Raw genomic sequence first — 19,871 nt, 5'->3', positions numbered from 1 at the left:
GAGAATCAGAGAAGGCTTGTGGGATGAGAGGCATATCTGGGACAGGGTTCTGAAGGAGTCAATGGGGAAGAGGGATGGGATGTAGGCCAACATTCCATGGAGAGGCCACTCCTGAAAGGCTCAGAGTTGTGAGAGGCCCAGAAGTGTTTGTGAAATAGTGCAAGGAGTTGAGATCTCTGGGATTAAAGGGATGAAGGATGGAGTGGAGGGGAAGATTGAAATCCGAGAAGTCAGAACAAGAGGGCTTTGTAGGCTATGGTGGAGGGGACTATGCTGGGAAACCTGGATGCCCATCCCATCTCTGTCCTAGACTTGCTGAACTGCCTGAGCTAGGCACCCTCAGTCCCGAGGTCTCAGTGGCCCCATCTGTGGAATGGAGCCATTTGGTGGAATAGCTCAGACATTCCACCAAGACCCACAGGACGTTTTCTGCCGGTGTTCATGGAGCCCCACAGAGGAAGAATGGCCAGGGAAGAGCTTCCTCACTCTCTGTGTTTCCCTCCCCTCTGATATGCCCTCAAATGTCCTCATTGTCCTGGGGGACTCACTAGGGATGAGGAGAAGGGGATGGAGAAAGAGATGCCAATATTTACTTGCCTTTTCTTTTCTTTCTTTCTTCCTTCCTTTCTTTTTTCTTTTTTTCCTTTCTTTTTCTTTTCTTTCTTTCTTCCTTCCTTTCTCCTTCCTTCCTTCCTTCCTTCCTTCCTTCCTTCCTTTCTTTCTTTCTTCCTTTCTTTCTTTCTTTCTTTCTTTCTTTCTTTCTTTCTTTCTTTCTTTCTTTCTTTCTTTCTTTCTTTCTTTCTTTCTTTCTTTCTTTTCTTTCTTTCTTTTCTTTCTTTCTTACAATTGTTCAAGAGATTGGGTAAGTTTCTCTGGGCCCTGAGTAGTGTTTAAAAGGGCAGGCATTGAACCCAGACAGACCACTGAACTGCTGTGTGGCCTTAGGAAAGCCACACGGCCTCTCAGAGTTTCCCTTTCCTCCCCTGTAAAGTGCAGCTAATCAAAATAGAATCTCACTGAGTTGTTTTGAAGATTATATCATGTCTAAAGTGCTTAGAGCAACACATAGGCCTCAAAGATGATAGCCAACATTATTATCATTGTTGTTACTGTTTTCCTTGGGTAGAGTGTTGGGGAGGAAGAGCGATTTGGCTCTGAAAGGGTTAAATTGGACCAGCTGCTCCCATCCTGTAGATAAGGTTGGAGGAAACACAGTCCAGGTCCTGGGCCCCTTCACAAGAGAATTTATGAGGTGCTGGTCACTTTGAGGCACAGGAGAAAGAAGAAACAGAGAAAGCAGGAAAAGAAAATCAGAGGCGCGGAGTGGGCTGGCGGGAGGCGCTGAGAGCCCAACGGGGGCCACCTGGCATCCTCGCATCTGTACTTGTGAGTGTGGCGCAGGGCTCTGTACCTGTGTCCGGCTGCGGGTGAGTGGTGAGTGGGGCAGTACCGGGCGCAGGAACCACGCCGGAGCGCGCACAGCCGGACAGACTGACCTCCTGGCCCCGGGTCCGGCGACCCCACCGCCCCCACGGCGCCCCGGCCCCGAGGGGGTTAACGCGCCGCCCCCGCTGCGCCGGCTCCTCCCCGCCCGCCGCCTCCCCGCCCGGCCGACGCCCTCCCTCGACCCGGAGGCCGGCCCCTGGGCAGACGGCGGGTCCCTGGTGGCAGGACCGACCCCGCGCCCCGCGGATGCTCCCGGCGCGCCCCGAGCAGCGCCTGCGCCCGCCGCGCCGCCGCCGGGTCGCCGCTGGGCCGTCGGGCCTTCGCGGGAGACCCGTGCGCCGGCCTGGACCAGGCTGCCCAGATGCGGGCGCCACTCTGCCTGTTGCTGCTTGTCGCCCATGCCGCGGACATGCTCCCTCTGAACCGAAGGAAGAAGCAAGGTACGAGGGGCAGCCGGCAGCGAGGCCGGGCATGCTCAGCGGGATAGTCGGGGCTGACCCTTGGAGCATCTGCCCGTTTGCCCGCGAGCCCTGAGCTATTAACTCTTCCAGATAGTTGTCAATCCCACTTTACAGATGGGGAGACTGAGGCCCCACGGCACCCGTGGAGCAAGCTTGGACCAGGGAGGCTCTGCAAGGAGGGAAGTATCTGGCAGGGCTTTCTCATTGCCTCTATTCCCTATAGTAGAAGAAAGGTGACTTTTGCAGAGGCAAAAAGCCTTAGGTGACAGACTGGAGGGCACGGAGACTCAGGGACACAGTTTGCCTTCCAGAAACCATCCCAAGCATCCTTGCTGAGCCAGGAGGTGACAGAGAGAGCCCTGGGTTGGAAGTCTAAATGCCCCAGTCCCAGCCCCATTATAGACCCTGACACACCGAGTCACCTTCAAGAAGGCAGTAATTTTCAGTGAGTTCCCCTCTGGTGAGACCATGAGCTGCATGAGCTCAGAAAAACCTGAGACCTGAGTTTGAGTCCGTTTATTCTGGGATGACCTGGAAGATACCTAACCGCTCCATTGGCCTCAGTTTTCCCGTCTTGACCTCCTAGAACAATTAGGAGGATGAACCAAGGTTCAGACGATAAATGTACCCGGAGCATAAAGTCAGGGGTCCCTTGCACTGTCACCTGGGGGCCCTGTGCCACCACCCTTCCCTGCGGGAGTCAGATGGTCCTCAGGAGGTGAGTTTGAGGCTGTCCCGCAGAGCCAGGGCCTGTGCGACTGAGGAGGGTGAGCAGGTGAGTCTGCTACCTGAGCCGGCAGCCGTTCAGCCTCTGGGCTGCAGTCTGAGAATCAACCGCTGAATGTTTTCCATGCACGGAGGGAATCCCCACCACATCCTCATGACTGAGGGCCCATTCTCAAAGCCAGGTGCCAAGGCCCAGAGAGGTTAAGTAACTTTGCTAAGTTGTCCAGCAGGTGGGTGGAAGACCCCATGTCTTCCTTCTCTCCGGCTCTGGTGTTAGGTCTGAGCAAGGCAACCTGGGGAAGAAAACACGAGTCTGCCCTCTGGGGGCTTCTAGTCCGTTTGAGTGAAAAATCGTAGAGTCAATACCTCCTGAGGTGAAACAGGAAACAGAGGGGCTATGGGAGAACTGGAGATGGGATTGGGTGGGACAAGGAGGGGGCTCCAAACCCAGGTGTGACTGGACCGAGGGATCCAAGCAGGGGAGGGGGGGTTGCTTCAGATGAACTGGGGAGGGAAGTTTGGGACCTCATGGGGACAGTGCTCTGTGAATGGCCCTCGTGTAGTGGTTAAGCGCATGGGCTCTGGAATCAGCCTGCCTGATTTCAAATCCCTGCTTCCCCAGTTACCAGCTGAGTGACCTTGGGGAAGTCACTTTGCCTCTCTGAGCTTCAGTTTACCCATCTAAGGATCTTTTAGAAGATCTCTAAGATCTTTCTCAGTTCTCAAAAAAGACATACATACATACAAACACACACACACACACATACATACATACATACATACAAGCTGACTCTCCAGCAACTCCTCTTTAAAATAGGAATAGGAGTGATGATCTACAGTATCCAACTCACAGGGCAGGTATGGATAAGACTGACTGAATTAGTGTGTATTTTAAGTGAGAAGCCAAGTACATTAGTCATTCTCCTTTCCTGCCCATTGTGTCCTTGGCTACTCAGAACTGCCCAGTGGAGCTGGGAGGGTTGCTTATTTTCTGGATGAGGAAACTGAGATTCAGAGAGGGAAACTGATTTGTCCAAGGTTGCACAGTGGGTTCATAGCAAAGCAGGCTCAAGACCAAGTCCATCCGTATTGGTCTTCCCTTCTCATAGCCTCCGTTTCCCTATCTGAAAAGCTGATTTAGAAGATCTTTAAGATGCTTCTCAGTTCTAGAAGACACATACACACAAAGAATAAAGAAAAAGAAAACTTCCGACCCCTCACACATCTCCAGTTGCTGGGGGAGGTGGTGGGGCATGGCTTCGCCTGACACTGCTGCCATTTGGTGAAGGGGCTATTGGCGGCTCGCCCCACGGTAGTTGATGTCTTGTATCTGGGATATATGCACGTCTAGCGCAGCATCTTCAGAGAGAGACTTGTGGCTCCATTTATGGGTCAGGTGCAATGGAGACAGCCTTGGATTTCAGCCCCACCCCCAACCCCTTTGGGCAAGTGGATTCCCCTCGCCTCCTGCCCACACCCTTGGTTTCCCTGTTGGCACTGGGGTGGAGACAGGAGGTAGCAAAAGCCTTCCCGTAGCATATTCTGCAAGGTGGTCATAGGAGTCCTGACCAAGTAGGTTTGGGAGATGCTGGCTTTAGCAGATTTCTTAACTGCGGGACTTATCAGAGCATTCATAGTGAAGAGGCTGGGGATAGAGTAGGACCTTCCCAAACCATTTACAGATTAGAGACCATTTTTCGTCAAACAGCTGCTTGGAAAATTTCACTCGAGATCTCTGAGAGTTTTACCACCTTTGACATTCTGGTCTAACTTTGGCAAGAGAATGTGCCCTAAAGGCACCAGGGTATTGGCAGTGTCTCTTTTTTTCTTTTTTCTTTCTTTTCTTTCCTTTCCTTTTCTTTTCTTTTCCCTTCCTTCCCCTCTTCCTCTCTTCCTTCCTCTTTTCCTTCCTTCCATCTTTCTCTCCTTCCATCCTTCCTTCCTCCCTCCCTCTCTCTCCCTCTCTCTGTTTCTCTTTTTCTCTCCCTTGTTCATTCAACAAGTGCTACAGGGCAGACACTGCTCCAGGCTCTGTTTTGGGAACTCTGGGGTGCTAAGGTGAACGGACCTGGGGCCCGCCCTGGAGGAGCTGCCAGTGTGGAGGGACGCCTTGGCCCTCTCCACCGCCCCCGACCCCCATGCCCCAGTCCTCGGCCTCAGCCTTCAGGCTGCTCTGCAAGGTCAGGAGGAACTCTTGCTGGGCCCAGCAGCCACTCCAGCAGCCACCCTGACTGAGCTGTCACCCTCAGGGCCTGGCTCCCGCAGACCTGTGCTTCCTCAAGCTCAAGCGTCACTGTTTTTTGATTAAACCTAATTTTTCTGTTTCTAAGACAAGAAAGACTGGAAGAAAAGGCTTGAGAAAGGTTCTTGGATCTCAAGTGTCTCTTACAAAACATGTTGATTAATTAAGTGTAAATGAATCAGAACCAGATGGAAACGTTTCTCTTGAAACAAGCTGGGGTATCCAGGCAATGGGATAGTTGGGCAGGATGAGGGGGCCCTGACCTGTACCCCTGCCTCAATACAGAGCTTCGTTTAGGCAGTGAGGAGAGGACAGGCTGGGACTGACTTTTCCCAGTGTCCACGGCCTGCTGGGGAGGGGGCTTAGTGGAGACCATTGTCCCCCTCTCACATGGTGCCTTTAGATCCTTCTAGACCTGAGGCAGCAAAGGGCAGAGGGAGGAGCACAGGAATTCAGGGCCCTCTCCTGCCCTACATGTGTGATTTGGGGCAGACCATGTACCTTCTCCAATTCATGGTTCCACATCTCTGAAATGGGGAACAGTGGAACCTACCACTTTGGCGTTTGAGAAGATACACCACAGTCCCAGAGGGAAGGGGTCTGAAGGCAAACAGTAGGTGCTTCATAAGGATTCAACCACTTCCCCTCCCACGTCACGGCAGAGCGGGATGCTCCCTGTGCTGGGGGAGGGGGAGTCTCATGTGGGTTGTATCTCACCTCTACCCTTCTCCCCTCTCTGGGCCTCTTTTTCTTTATCTATAAAAGGACGGTGGCAGTGCCCATTCCAGAGGCCTGTTAGGTGGAGTGAATAGAAGAATTCTCCGTAAACTACAAAGCCCTTTGTGGATGGTCAGGCAGACAGCACTGTCCCTTGTGCACAGGCAGAGGAGCTGAGATGCAGCAAGCAGGTGCCAGAGGCAGGGGCAGCAAAGGGGAGGACCCAGGTTTGTTGTCTCCAGGTCAGGGCTATGGCTGGGCACAGAACAAAGGTGGCCCACCTCCTTCTCCCATAGCTGGAGACCTCCCCACCCCTGCCCCGCCATCAGAGGAGATCCTTGAGGCCACTCATTTGGGGCCAGCCATGTGCTGGGAGCTCTGCATCTGGGTTATGAACTCTGACGTTGGCACTGCCTGTGTTACAACCATTTCCCAGACAAGGGGGCTGAGGCTTAGAAAGGCGCAGGGACCTGCTCAGGAGCTCCCAGCAGCTGAGCTGGGATATGGACCCAGAGTTTTGGAGGCTCCTAAGTCCTAGTCCTCTGATGCCTCCTCCTTGGAACCCTTGGCAAGTTGCTAGCAGGATTCTTTTCTATTTCTGTGGCAGGAGGGGAGAGGCTGGGGGCTCTGGCAGGAGGGGAGGCTCTGACCGGGTGGGAAGGGCCATGTGGCTGAGGGAGTGGAAGTCCTATTGCAGACAGGGCCAGCGTCCAGTTATAGAGGGCACTGGATGCAACTTGCCTGTCACCATCATCACAAGAAATATTGGTTGAGCCCCTTCTCTGGGCCAAGCCCTGGACTAGGCATTGACAAAGACTGCAGAGATGTGCTGTCAGGTGGTCCAGAATTCCCTTGAGATGCCAGGAATGGACTCATCAGAAAAAATGACATGGGTGGGACCCCGCCGCTCCTCTGCACAGTCTAGAGAGGCTGGTCGGTGGTGGGCAGAGGAATCTGAGACTCAAAGGTGGGACGTTGCTTGGCCCAGGTGTCCCAAAGACAAGGGGACCTTATTCATTATTTCCGTCTATCAGTCCACTGTCTCTTCATCCATATTTCCCCCCTTCCATCTAGTGAAAAAGACCAAAGCTCACATTGATTCAGAGTTTTTCAAATTGGGGTTTGCGAGCTGATGAGGGGAATAAACTAAGCAAGTGCAGCCAGCATTTCAAATGCTGAAATGGAGTAGAATGGAACAAAACAGAACAGTTTAGAGCAGAGTGAAATAGAGTGGGGTTGGCAAACTTCTTTGGTAAAGGACCAGATAGTTGATGTTTTAGGCCCTAAAACGTGGGCACATATGATCTGTCACACACTCTTCCTTGTTGTGGTGGTTGTTGTTTTACAAATCTTTAAAGATGTTAAACCATTCTTAGCTCACAGGCTGTACAAAAAGAGGTTGCAGCCCAAGTTTAGCCCATGGGCCATAGTTTACCAGCCTCCTTTTTAGAAAATATCAGAGTGCATTGCAAGTGTTAAGATTAATTATCATTTTTGAGAAATGGGTATCGGCTTCTATAGGAATATATGAGGGGGGCGCGTGTGCACACATGGTTGTGGGGATCTGTATGTGAATGAGTGTGTGTGTACTCTGTGTACTGGGAGTGTACGGATAGAAAACTGTAATTTTTATCATTGTCCAAAATGTGTGGAGGCCGCTTCATCAGCTTAGCCCGATGCAGTCCTCATGACAGCTCTAAGAGGTGGGTTCTGGGGGCTCCTGAATTGCAAATGGGGAGACGAAGGCCCAGGGGGTCACACAGCCATGAGCGTGTGAACCCACGGAGTCTGGCTCGGAGCTCCAAACATGACACCAAATTGCCTTAATAAGTAGCAACTGCCCTGGACACGTTTTGCAAACCCTTAGTTCTTATGCTTGTTTCTAATGGTCCTGAATTTGGCAGCCATGTCCTTCCCAAGGTGTGTGGACTTCAGTCCCTGGAAGTGGAATGATCTGTCGGGGCCCTAAATATCCTCCTGCGTCAGACACCCTTCAGCAGCTGGTCAGCAGCCGGTGAGCACCCGATGTTGCATGTCCCTTTCACATGGACCCTCCCCGAGCCCTGCCGGGTGGATACAGTTGCCCCTCTTCCTTTACAGAAGAGGCAAGCTGGTTCAGAGAGGGAAACTGGCCTGTCCAAGTTCACATAGCAAATGTTCCAGATTCCAGAACCACAGGAGCAAATCCTGCCTCTTATAGACCATGCCAGAAAATCCATCTAGTGCTGCCATTAACCATGCTCTCCTTTATACAGCACTTTACAGTTTGCAAAGCAGTTCAATTTTCATTTTCTCTTCTGGAGTTCTGGAAAAGGCTTATAGAATAACCGAATGTTAGGTCTGAAAAGGCCAGCTGAGACCTTTGAGACGACGCTTGTGAAAAAGGAGCCTCAAGCAAGGAAATACCTCACCCACAGCTGCGAGTGGAGGTGAGGATGCAGGAGAGACTGGGGGATGAGGGTGGCTCTGGCGAAGCAGAGGAAGGCAGCTTACTCTGGAGCCTGAAACCTGGTTTAAAGCGTCTCGGAGTCTCAGTTTCCCCTGTGTGACTGGGGAATACTCGGTCTGCTGTGCCTTACTCCCAGATGAGAGGATGCAACCAAGAGGGCTTGCACAGCTGAAAGGCTGTCTGCAGAGGTTTCATTATACCCAGAGCCCAACCCAGGGTCCAGGAGCCTCGTCAGGGCCTCTGGAGTTACGTGAATGCCACATCGGGTCTGTGGCTTGGCTGTGTGATTCTGTAAGAGGGACCTGGTGGAGACGTGGGCCGCACACAGAACTACCACGGCCTCAAGGCCAGTCCTTCCCTCCAAACCCCTGGCTGCGGATGCTGTCAGGACGCAGAACAGGCCCAGGCTCTGTGAACACCCAGGAGCACACGCCCCACATGTATATCCACACACACATATGTTCCTAAAAACAGACTTTTGTCTTTAAAAGTAATTTTCACTGGCATCAAAGGTTTAGAAAAATCTCTTTTTGATTTGGTTTTCTGATTCAGCATTTACTCTATGCCAGATGTCACCTGTATTATTTTATTTTATGTAACCATATCGGGCACTGTACATATAAACAGATTAAATTCTCCTAATAAACTAATGAGGTGGGTACTATTATTATCCCTATTTAACAGATGAGAAAACCAAGGCACAGAGAGGGGTTAAGTGACCTGCTCAAGGTCACATAGCCAAGGTTCAAATCCTGCCTGGTCCCAGAGCCCATGTTCCAGCTACTGAGCTCAGTAGCCTCACAGTCTTGTTTAATCCTCACAGCCACCAGTGAAGGGACTGTTACTATTCACATTTGTACAGAGGAGGAAACTGAATTCAGAAAGGGGAACTTTAGTTGATATAATCGCTATGGTTGTAGGTCAAAAACAGCCAAATATTAGCGATTTTGTACGTTTCAGTCCAATAGCTTGGCAAGTAAGTTTGACAAAGCCAGGATTTAAACCCAGACAATTGATTCCAAAGGTTGGGTGCAGAGCCACCCTGCTCTGCCTTCTCCCAGTTCATCCAGATGAATAAGCGCACAAGGTGATTTGAGCTTATTCTACAGAGGCCCTCCAAACTTGCCAAGGGCACACAGCCAGGACGGGGAGGGGTTGGGATGTGCCCTCAGGTCTCCATGGCCAGAGCCTCCTTTCTTAGCCCATGCAGCCATCAGCACCATCCGGAATGTACATGACCTCAACTCCACCTCTGGGGATTCCTCCAGGTCCCATGGGGCACGGTCTGGTTCCCATTGCATGAGTGAAGCTCACTCATCTTGGGCACTGCTTCCTCAGGCTGGGCCATCATCGCCTGCCTGGGGATGATCTCTTGTAATGCTGCGTGATTCAGAGGGCCCCTGCTCTGTGGCTCGCAGTGGGGGAGTCCTCTGCGCCGTTGTGGGTGGGGGGTTCTGTTTCACCAGCTCAAAAGTCCCAAGCCTGTGGGACCCAGACCACATAGGGAGACCACTCCCTTTTGCCAGAAGTCTTCACTTTCCCTGCAGCCTGACAGCGGTGCCCACATCCGCAGGGGTGGAGACACGCGGAGAAGGAATGTCACAACTGCCCTTCTGGTGCCTGCTCTGGTGTTGGCAGGCGGGCATGGCTGTCTCTAGCAAGTCCCAGATGAGCAGTGGGAGGCCGGCAGACTGTCATGAAGGCCACGGCTCTGCCGCTCACCAGCTGGGTGACCTTGGGCAGATCACCTCTCCCCTCTGGGCCTCTGTTGGCTATTTTGCAAAATGGGGCGTGAAACACATCCCTAGCATGTAGTGAGTGCTCAATTAATGACGTCGAAGAGTGTCCAGTGCCAGGCAGGGGGTGTGGGCTTTGGGCTGTGACTGGCCTGGGCTTAGCTCCCAGCTCTACTACTGTCATGCTTGTTGAAAATATTTCATCCTGAATCGCAGTGTTGTCTGTCAGTACAATGGGGGTGACAATAGCATCTCCATCATAGGGTTGTCCTGAAGATCAAAATCATCCATGTAACCCACCTGGGAGACAGTGGGTGCTTAATAAATGGTGATGATGGTCATGCGTCATGGGAAGTTTGGCTCTTTCTTGTGTCCAGAAAGTTCCAGCCTGATGTCAGATCTGCCCTAGCCTCTGTTTGAAAGTCCCCGACAGCTCTAACTCTCCAAAACAAGGTTACTTTGAGAGTTCAGATTCAGAAGATAAGGAAGTCCTAAGTGCTGTGTGTATATGGTACAGTGACTCACCCTCTGAGCTTCTGGTCACTCCTTTAAGAAAGCAGCCCTCAGAAGACAGCAATGAGGACAGAAGGATGTGTGTGTGTGTGTGTGTGTGTGTGTGTGTGTGTGTGTGTGTGTGTTTGGTGCTGGCACATTATAAATGTATAAATGATGTGATGGCTATTTGTGGATGAGGCCATGGTGGGGCCTGACGTCCTGCCCTCTGCCCACAGCAGGCTGGAAAAACCCAGTCAGATGCTGCCTTTCAGACATGCTTTTCCTTCCTCCCCTTCTCTTGCCCCGCTTCTGGCAGGCATCTGAGTCAATCAGGCTTAATTCGTAGCACATTATTAGCATCAGTCGAGCCGATAATGCTCTTGTTTTGTATTATTTTGCTTTTCTTTTTTTTTTTTATGGTTACAAATTGCCAATTTTTAATTTTCCTCTTAAAATTTATTTCACTTATTTAAACATTTTTGGTGTTTATTTTATTTAACATTTTAACTTTATTTTCAAAGTTTTAATAGAGTCTTTTTAATGTAGTTTATTTAAATTTACAAATATATTTTTATTTTACTCTTCCATTTTATTTTTCCAAGTTTTTTAAATCACTTAATATATTTCTAAGGTGCTGCTTTATTTTAAATTTCTGTTCATTTAAATTATTCTTATTCAATTGTCATTTTTTATTTTAAATCTTTTAATTTTTAGGTTTTTTGCTTTAAATTTTTTATTGTATTTTTATTTGCCCACATTTTTATTGGGTTTCCTGAATTTTTCTTAACAATTTATAGGACTTCCTTGCATAACTTACATGTTAATCCCCTGTTGATTTTTGACATGGAAGATATCTTTCTTCATTCTGGGGCCCAGCTGCTAACTTTGTATGTCTTTTGGAGAACAGAAATTGTTACTTATGATACTGTTCAAGTGGTCAAACCCTAGGAGGTTTTTTGGGAGAGGAAGTAGGTTCTTCTGCCTAATGGTCTAGGCTCTTTGATCTTACAAAAAATCTTCATAAGAAGGTCATGAGAATGGTGTAAACCCCAGATTCTCTATCCTTGCCAAGTGTTGGCAGTCCTGGTGCAGCTGCCCTCGGCACTTCCTGAGGACACTCCTGAAACTCTCAAATGCAGGTGATGCTTTGTCCGCTCTCATTCCTGGGTGTCCCCTGGCTCACTGCATTTCAGCCAGCACACAATCTGTTGAACACTTGCTGTCAGCTGGACCCTGACCTTGGGGGCCCCAGACTGACAGTGGTGGGCCCAACAGATGAGTAGGAGAGGTGTCAGCTAAAGACCCCTGCCCCCGGGGCCTGGGGAAGTTGCCCTCCGTCCTCCCTGAGGGCTGAGCATCCCCAGCCAACGGCTGGTATTCTCCCAGAGCTGCTTTGGCTGAATGGCTTCTGGTCATGGATCATCTTATTCTCTTGCATCAATAGCCCTCCCTCCAGCCCCCTCCTCCATTAAAACCTGGCACTCAGGACATTGTGGGGAATGCGGACTTTACTGAAGGTCTGGGGATGCTGCTGGGGCACCCTCCACAGTGCAGACAGTTTCAGACTTAAGACCACTGAGCTGTTCCCTTAGCCTCCTCTCTCTTGTCTGTCCCTGCAAACAGCTTGGGGCCCCTCTCTGGTGGGCCTTGGGCCCTGAGAGACATACGACTTTCTTGGCATGTCTCTGAGAGCCACAGGGGGTGAGTCAGCAGGGAGGGGCAAAGAGGCCCCCAGCAATGAGGAGCCTGGGCTCTGCTTTGCCTCTGGTTTTGACTCTTTGATGTGATTTCTTTGGTCAACCACTTCACCTCTCTGAGCCTCAGTTTTCTTATCCATGAAGAGGGGGTAAGTGTAGCCCAGCTTTACAAGGCTGTGATAGGTTTGCAATGATTTAACACAAGGACCCAGTAGCATAGGGTCCTGCAAACCACAGACACTCAGCCGGCATCACCCTGGTTCTGCCCATCTGCAGACCTGGTCCCTCAGAGGCTCTGCCAGAGCTCACAGAGACCAGCATCTCTGGCTGTGGCTGCTCATCTTGGTTCCAGCTCTTAATTCTGGTTTTAACTGGGCAAGAAGGATTATGGTTCCCATTCGGCAGATGCAGAAACTGAGACTCACTAACAGTGGGTGTAGAATTTCCAGGTCCTACAAGCCTATGTCTCTTGGGCTGCCTGGGTTTCGGTGTGGTAGAGACAGTGCCCCAGGACCACAGAGGTTTCCAAGGAAGAGCCGCACCATGTACTGTGGTGCAATCTGTCTCCCCTTCTTCCATTCAGCTCCTCCCCATTGGCATACCATTTATTGAGCACCTACTATGTGCTAGGAGATTTGTGTGCATTACTCACAACCTTAGAAGAGGAAAATAGGACCTAGATGGGTGAAGCCACTTTCCTGGGTTCCCTGAGCCCTCACAGAGTCTGAGTTGGATGCTTTTTCACGGTGCCAGGAATTGGTGAGCGAACCCAGGGCCAAGCATAAGGATAAGGTTGGCTCCCATTTGGTGAGTCCTTGGCATATGAGCCGAGCACATAGCCAAGTTCTCTGCAGGTTGTTACCTCCTTCATCCTCCAGGCAGCCCTTCGATAGCATCGTTCTTATTTTGCAGCTGAGATGCTGAGGCTCAGAGAAATGAAAGGGCCTTCCCAGGGTCAAGGTGGCAGAGATGGAATTCAACCCCCAGGGTGTGTGACCTGGGCTCCCACCTGCCCAGCACTGCTTCCCATCTCCCATTTCCTGGAGCTGGACAGTTGGCCTGGGAGCCTGACCTGGGCAGATGTCACCATAACTCCTCTTCTCACCTTCAAGAGCCACTTGGGAGCCACCTAGGCAGGACCTCGGGTTTCCCCCCAGCTGGGGGTGGGGGGTGGGTGTGCAGCAGGGGTAGGGAGCAACTGAACAGCAAGGCAGCTTAAATAAAACAGAGGGAACCTCGAACAAGGACCTTGTCCTGGTGCCTTTGAAAGTCAAGAAGTCATAGCAGGTCAAGGAGGCAAGACCTGAAATAATGATGGGGAGAAACGGGAGCTATTCAGGCATCTGTGGAGTTAGCTGTGGGGTAGACAGTTGTGGGACTGTTGGATTAGTTTCCGTTAGAACTGAGGACAGGTAGCTGAGATCTGCTAACACCAGCTACGTGCTGCACCACAGACTAGGTCACTTACCTTTTAATTCTCTTAATAACCCACGAGCAAGGCTTATCTGTCTGCTGCTCACAGCCAGCAGCCTGGTCCAGATCAGTGGGATGACCACCTGAGCTCCTAGCTCCCACTCCTGCCCCCTGACATCCATTCTGCTCAGCCCCAGAGGACGCGTTCAGGATGGCAGGCACTCCTTAGCCCGCACACCACAGTGCCTTCCCATCTTGCTTCCGGGAAAACCGAGCGCCATCCAGACTCCTTAAGAGCCACCACCTAGGTCAGGGCTGGTCGGCCTTTCTGACCAGTCACTGTGCTCTGGCGTCACTGTTCTCTTCCGTGCTAAGTTCTTTCTAGCCTCTGGGCCTTTGCACCTGCTAGTCTCTCTGCCAAGAAAGCTTTTCTTGTGTGTCTCAGAGAGTCATGTCTAGCAGCCCAGGCCCTGCTCTCCTCTCATTACTCTCTTTACTTTGATTCACTCACTGTTACTATCTCAAATGATCTCTCTCTCCTTTAGGATGCAAACTCCATGAGGGAAAGGGCCATCATGTCCACTGATGTATCCCCAGTGCCTAGGACAGTTCTTGGCACACAGTAGGCCCTTGATACGTATTTGTGGAAGGAACAAGCTTTCCAGGGAGTGGGTGATGGCCTCCATATCACGTACGAGCAAACCGAGGTTAAGTAAGTGTCCCAGGGAGTGAAGTGTGAAGCTGGGATTTGAGGGCGGATTTTGTCTGATCCCAAGCCTTGGGTTCCCACCTCTACTCTCTACGCCTCACTGCTGAGCAGGACTGATTGGGAGCCTCTGGTGGGGAAGAGGCGACCACAGGAGATGTGTCCCCTGGAACAGCAAGGCCCCAGCCATCCTCAGCCCCAGAGCAGGTGCAGCAGTGGGTACAGTAGGCCTGGCCTCTCCAGTCAGGGGCCCAGGACCAGGCTGCACACAAGGCCAGGTAGGGAGGGCCAGCTGCCCGGAGAGAAAAAGCCAAAGGCACCATCCAGAGATCAGGAGTCCAGCCCTGTCTTCCTGTGACCCACTGTGTGGCTCTGAACAAGTGTCTGGCCCTCTCTGAGCCTCAGGACACCATCTGTAAAATACTACTACTACTCCCATGCTATAGAGTTCAAACTTTAACAGACACTGCCCAAATCCCTTCTTTAAAGTGAGCACTGAATTGTGTCAGCTTTTCAGTTTACCTATCTGGGAGGTCACAGGTAATATTTCATTCTCATTCTAAACATCACTTTGAAAATTATTAGTGCAATGGACTAGCTCTTCATGAGCTTACTGGCCTATGTGTCTTTCTTCTTTGAACTACTTGTAGTATTTTTGCCCATGTTCCCACATTGGATTGTTCCTGGTTTTCTTTTTCTTGATTTCTAGGAGCTCTTTGTATATGAAGGATGGTCATCCTTGGCCTACTTTGTGTGTAACAGGCTTAATGATCAGACTGAACCTGTAACAGAGGGTCATAAACATGCCATTTGCTCTTTTTCTCACTCTCTCTCTATAATTCTATCACTGAAAACCAATCCTTAATAACTTGGGGCTAATCTCAGAGCTTTCTGGTATTAAAAAGCCCAGTCCAGTGGTTAATTTGAAAAACACAGATCTAATTCAAAGCTCTGTCCTTCCCCATCACTGACTTGCCTCTTGACCCCACTGATCTGCCCTGGTGGAGAGATATGTCATGTTCCTGCCCTGCCTCCCTGTCTTGTGTGTCATGGAGCAGAAGAGAGATGGGGACAGGGACAGCTGTCTCTCACTTCTCTGGTGCTACTGTAGCCTTACAAGTCCCAGCACTGGGAAAACCCTGGGCCCCATCACCAGTGAGCAGTAAGGAAGGGATTGGGTCTAAACATTCCTGTGCCTCCCTCCATGCCCTCCGTGTGTGGTAGGTGCCCTAACTGTGGCACAGATGTGATTTACTGGGGGAGGAGTGTGGGCCCCACCTCTTCTGATCTTCCTAGCTCCCTCACTACCCCCTGGTCCCACCCACAGGCTCTTGCTCCTTTGGGTTGGGAATCTGCAGCTTGGATTCGGCTCAACAGCCTCTGTCAGCATCCACTCATTCCAGACAGAGAATTGGTCAAGTGGTGGCAGTGCCGGCTCCAGAGGGACTGACCCCACCCCTTCTGCATCTTTCATTCATTCTCCCCTCTCCTTCAGTAAACGTGGGAGGGATCAGCAAGTGTGTGTTCAATCAGGGGATGAAATGTCCATTTCCACGTATTTCAGTTTCCCTCCAAACTATGAGTGATTCTCTTGCTGCCCCTCTGGGTTTAGGGAATTGGAGAAGTGCCCTGCCCTGCCCCAGCCCCTGCTGGACACTCCTTCTTGGATCCTCTTCAAACATTGGTTTACACCAGCTGGGGAGGCCGTAGAGGGGAAGAGGATGGAGGGTGCAAAGATAGTTGACCTCCCCCTTGCTAAGTTCTGAAGGCGATGTCTGGCTCCAATTCTATACTCATGAGGCAGCTCTCTTTATTTTTCCCTCTTTATTTTTTAAAAATTGATGTGTAATTGTTTTACAATGTTAGTTTCAGGTGTACAGCAAAGCGATTCAGTTATACATATGCATACATATTTTTCTCAGATTCTTCTCCATTACAGCTTATTACAAGAAATTGAATATATTTCCCTGTGCTATACAGTAGGTCCTTATTTATCTATTTTTTATATAATATTGTGTCTCTAGGCAGCTCTCTTTAGAAAACGGTGGCAGGGGAAGGGAAGGATTCCAACTTTGTTTCCACCCTTAGTCACAAGTTTTGGAGTAACATGGTAAATCTCATTTGTTCATTCAAGCAGTAACCATTTACCGAGCACCTGATGTACCCCGACACTGTGTGTGGCACTGGGAGGCCTGGGTGAATAAGACTAGGTGCGAAATTTATCTTCCCGATAGTCTAGTATCATTTTGTGCATCTGTTGAAAATGTTTCCGCAGGTCTGTGGTTTGTCTTTTCACTTTATCGAATAAAGAAAATAAAAGCAAAGGAGAGTTTTTGTTTCTTGTTTTCACCCATAAGTTCCTGGAGTCTAGACAAGGACCTGGTACATTGCAGGCATTCAAGAAACACCTGCTGAAAAAGTGTTAAAAAAAAAAAAAAAAGGAAAGAAATACCTGTTGGATGAATGGATGGATGGGTGGATGGATGGCTAATGGGCCCTTAGAAACACTGAGTTTAACTTTCCATTTGACAGTTGGAGAAACTGAGATCCAGAGACAGGGAGGTGCTTGCTGGAGGACCCAGAGAACTGGGATGAGTCCACATCTGGGGCTGTCTTCCATCTACAAGGCTTTGAGAGGGGGAGGGATCCTGTGGGGAGAAATAGGATCCCTAAAGATGCTCACCCCATGTCTGGAGGCCCAAACTGGATTCTGAACTCTCTGTCACCCCTCAGAACCTCCAGTTCCCCGGGGTGCTCGCTGAGTGGGGCTAGGCTGTCCCTGGAACATGGATGGGGTCCGATGTGGCAGCCCAGCCCCCTTCCCTGAAGCTCGCTGGCAGCGGAGCGGCAGGTTTTCTCTGCACTGGGAGCTGATGGTATATCCAGAGCTTCTTTAGGGCTTAATTTTATGAGGTGATGAGGGTGTTTATATGGGACATATTCTGGGGGCAAGGTTCTCCCTAGTACTTAATAATAACTACCAATTACTAAGACTGCCTTGCTTCAAATCCCAGCTTGCCACTCACCAGCTGTGTCATCCTGGGCCACTTACTTACTTTCTCTGTACCTTAAATTCTTTGTCTGTAAGAGGAGATAATAACTTCATAGGGTTGTTGCAACAGAGTCTGGCCTTGTAAGAGCCCCGCACTGCTCACAGCCACCCCACTGCTGTGCACCTACCATCTGCCAAGCCCCGTTCTAAGCATGTCACACACACCAACTTACAGAACCATCATAGCAATGGATGAGGACAATTACTATGCCCATTTTACTGATGGGGAAACTAAGGCTTAGGTTGGGATTGGACCCAGGCTGTCTGCCTGCAGAGATGGCTTAAATGCTCCACAATGCTACATTGCCTCTTCTACTGCCATTAGTGCTGTGGGGCTTTGGGGCTTCAAGGTCCTTAGAGATTATCCACACCCTTAGGGGCTGCCCCTAGAAGTGGGTGAAGGGAGCCAAGAGAACTGGCTTGAGAGCCCCCCCCTCGCCCCATGCAGGCCTCGGCCAAAGCAGCTCAGCTCTCATCTGCCCAAGTTTGTCTCCCAGATCCCATCCCATCTTGGGAAAAAGGAAGCTTCCTTGGCTGGAAAAAGTTTGAAAGCCCTTTATCAAGACCAATCCCTTATTTTTCTGCTGGGGAAACTGAGGCAGGGGGTGATGAGGTACATTGCCAAGGGTCACACAGTGAGTCCAGGTCTCAGCCAAGACAGGAAGCACGGCCCTTGTTCCCAGCCCTGAGCTCTGTCCATCTTGGGGTTCAACATGGCAGGGTGAAGAGAGTCATGGGTGGAGCAAACTGCGAGACCTGATCCCTCTCGCAGTTGCAAGCATCTTAGGAATCATGGGCTCTCAGTTCTCTTAGGAAGTTCCCCCACCTTCCCTGGAATTCTGGCACTCGTCCTCCTCCAGGGATTGTGGGAGCCTCCCGATCTGGACCAGTAGGCATCGTCCTCGTACCCCCCCAGCCCCCACAAGTGGCATTGGGTCTCCAAATGGGCTAGAAGTGTCCCACCAGTTCCTAAATGCTGCAACATCCTCCCACTCAGCCAAAGCTGAAGCCTTTACCACCTCCCAGAAAGCCACAAGAGGCGTCAACAGCCATAATGAGCCCAGGAACCAGCAACTCCCCAGGGAGGGAAAGGGAATTAGCAGCTAGTGTTTCCTGCCCCCAGTATTGCCAGGTGCTTTATACACAGCTCTTGGGGTGCTTTATAGCACTCAAGGCAGGCTCAGAGAGGATCAGAGAGGCAAGACACCTGCCTGAGGCCACACAGCCAGATCGCTCCACTATGGGCAGAGCCAGAACCTGCCTGAGTCCACTCCCCCACCCACAGGTTCTCACTGAGCACTTACTGTATACCGGGTACTGATGCTTCTGATGTGAACAGCCAGAAACACCTACTTCAGGGAGATTCCATTTTTGTGTGTGGCGGGAGCGGGGGGAACGAAATGAGACCTCTTGAGACCTCAAACAAACATGTCACATATCAGCGGGGGATAAATGCCGAAGAACAAAGCGGGGTGAGACAGGGATGCGGGGATGGGTGCTACTGCAGGCAAGGTGGTCAGGGAGGTCTCCCAGGGAAGGGGACAGACATTCCAGCAGAGACCTGAGGAGGGTGAGCCCTGGTAATGCACATGGGAAGGGCATTCCAGACAAAGGGAAGAGCAAGTGCAAAGGTCCTGAGGTGGGAGTGGTCTTGCCTTGTTTGAGGAACAGCAAGGATGAGGCCAGTGTGGCTGGAGCAGGGAGAGTAACAATGGGCAGAGAGGGGGAAGGTGCTGGGTGTTGGTGCAGACCAATTTCTGACAGACTGCATGTGGGACAGGAAGGAAAGAGAGGGGCAGGGTGACTCCAAGGATTTTAACTGTAAGTGGAGTAGCCATTGACTCAAATGGACAAGTGAGGCAGGTTTGGCGGGGATGAGGGGGCAAAGGATAAAAGTTTCCATTTGGGATGTGTATTATTATTATTGTTGTTGTTGTTGTTGTTGTTGTTGTTGTTGTTATTGTTATTGTATACTGAAGGTCTTGCTCATTAACCCCTTGGTTTCCTGTATGACACCTCAGCCAGGATTTGCTGTCTGCTCCCCACCCAAGCTCCCTTCCTGCCACCAACTCATATACCGTCATGTACTCACTTCTCTTAAAAACCTTTCCTCCTCCTCCGCAAGCTAGTCCTGCTCCTGTCCCTACATCTGCCTCTCCAGAAACCACCCCTGATGACTACAGTCTCTGAGCCCAGCCCCTGACTGCTGGAGCCTTCACTTGGCTCTGAGCTCTGCTGGGCAGACGTCATCAGCTTTCTTTGCTATGTGTGGGTTTCGTCCTCCCAACCAGACTGCAGGCTCCCTGAGAACAGTTTTTGATAACTTTTATTAAGCCATTATTCATTCATTCATTTAAGAAACAGTTAGTGGGCACCTACGATATGTAAGGCTGGGGAAATTCGAAGAGCAAGCCCAGCTGGGCCCCAGCCCTTAAGGGAGCACCTCTGGGAGCCTCCCATGCATCTGCCATGAATCAAGTAATAAAATCAAGCTCCAAAGAGCTGTGCTAAGCACTTTGCATGGATGCGTTCTCAGGTGCCTGGGAGGTGGCTGTCCCATTGTCCCCATTTTTCAAAAGAGGAGACAGGTTCAAAGGAGTGAAGGCACTTGCCTAAGATCACCCAGCCAGAAAATGGTGGTTTGTCATTGTGCAAATTTGAGATCATCTCAAGTTCCCCCCCTTTTCTGGGTCTCCAAACCAGGAGTCATCTCCAGGACCCATCCCTTGCT

At 50.7% G+C, this 19,871-nt stretch overlaps 1 protein-coding gene across 1 annotated transcript in view; it reads left to right on the top strand.

Moving 5' to 3' along the window:
• The first annotated feature begins 1,807 nt into the window (after positions 1–1,807).
• The window catches only part of RSPO4 (R-spondin 4), a 31,961-nt gene continuing 13,897 nt past the window's right edge, over positions 1,808–19,871 (top strand). Inside the window, exon 1 of the mRNA XM_010997980.3 lies at positions 1,808–1,886. Coding sequence (XP_010996282.1) covers positions 1,808–1,886 — 79 coding nt within the window. The remainder of the gene's footprint in view (positions 1,887–19,871) is intronic.

Source organism: Camelus dromedarius, chromosome 18 (assembly GCF_036321535.1).
Source record: "Camelus dromedarius isolate mCamDro1 chromosome 18, mCamDro1.pat, whole genome shotgun sequence".
Lineage (NCBI taxonomy): Eukaryota > Metazoa > Chordata > Mammalia > Artiodactyla > Camelidae > Camelus > Camelus dromedarius.
Note: the sequence above shows the minus strand (reverse complement) of the source record. Positions and strands in the feature narration are given on the sequence as shown.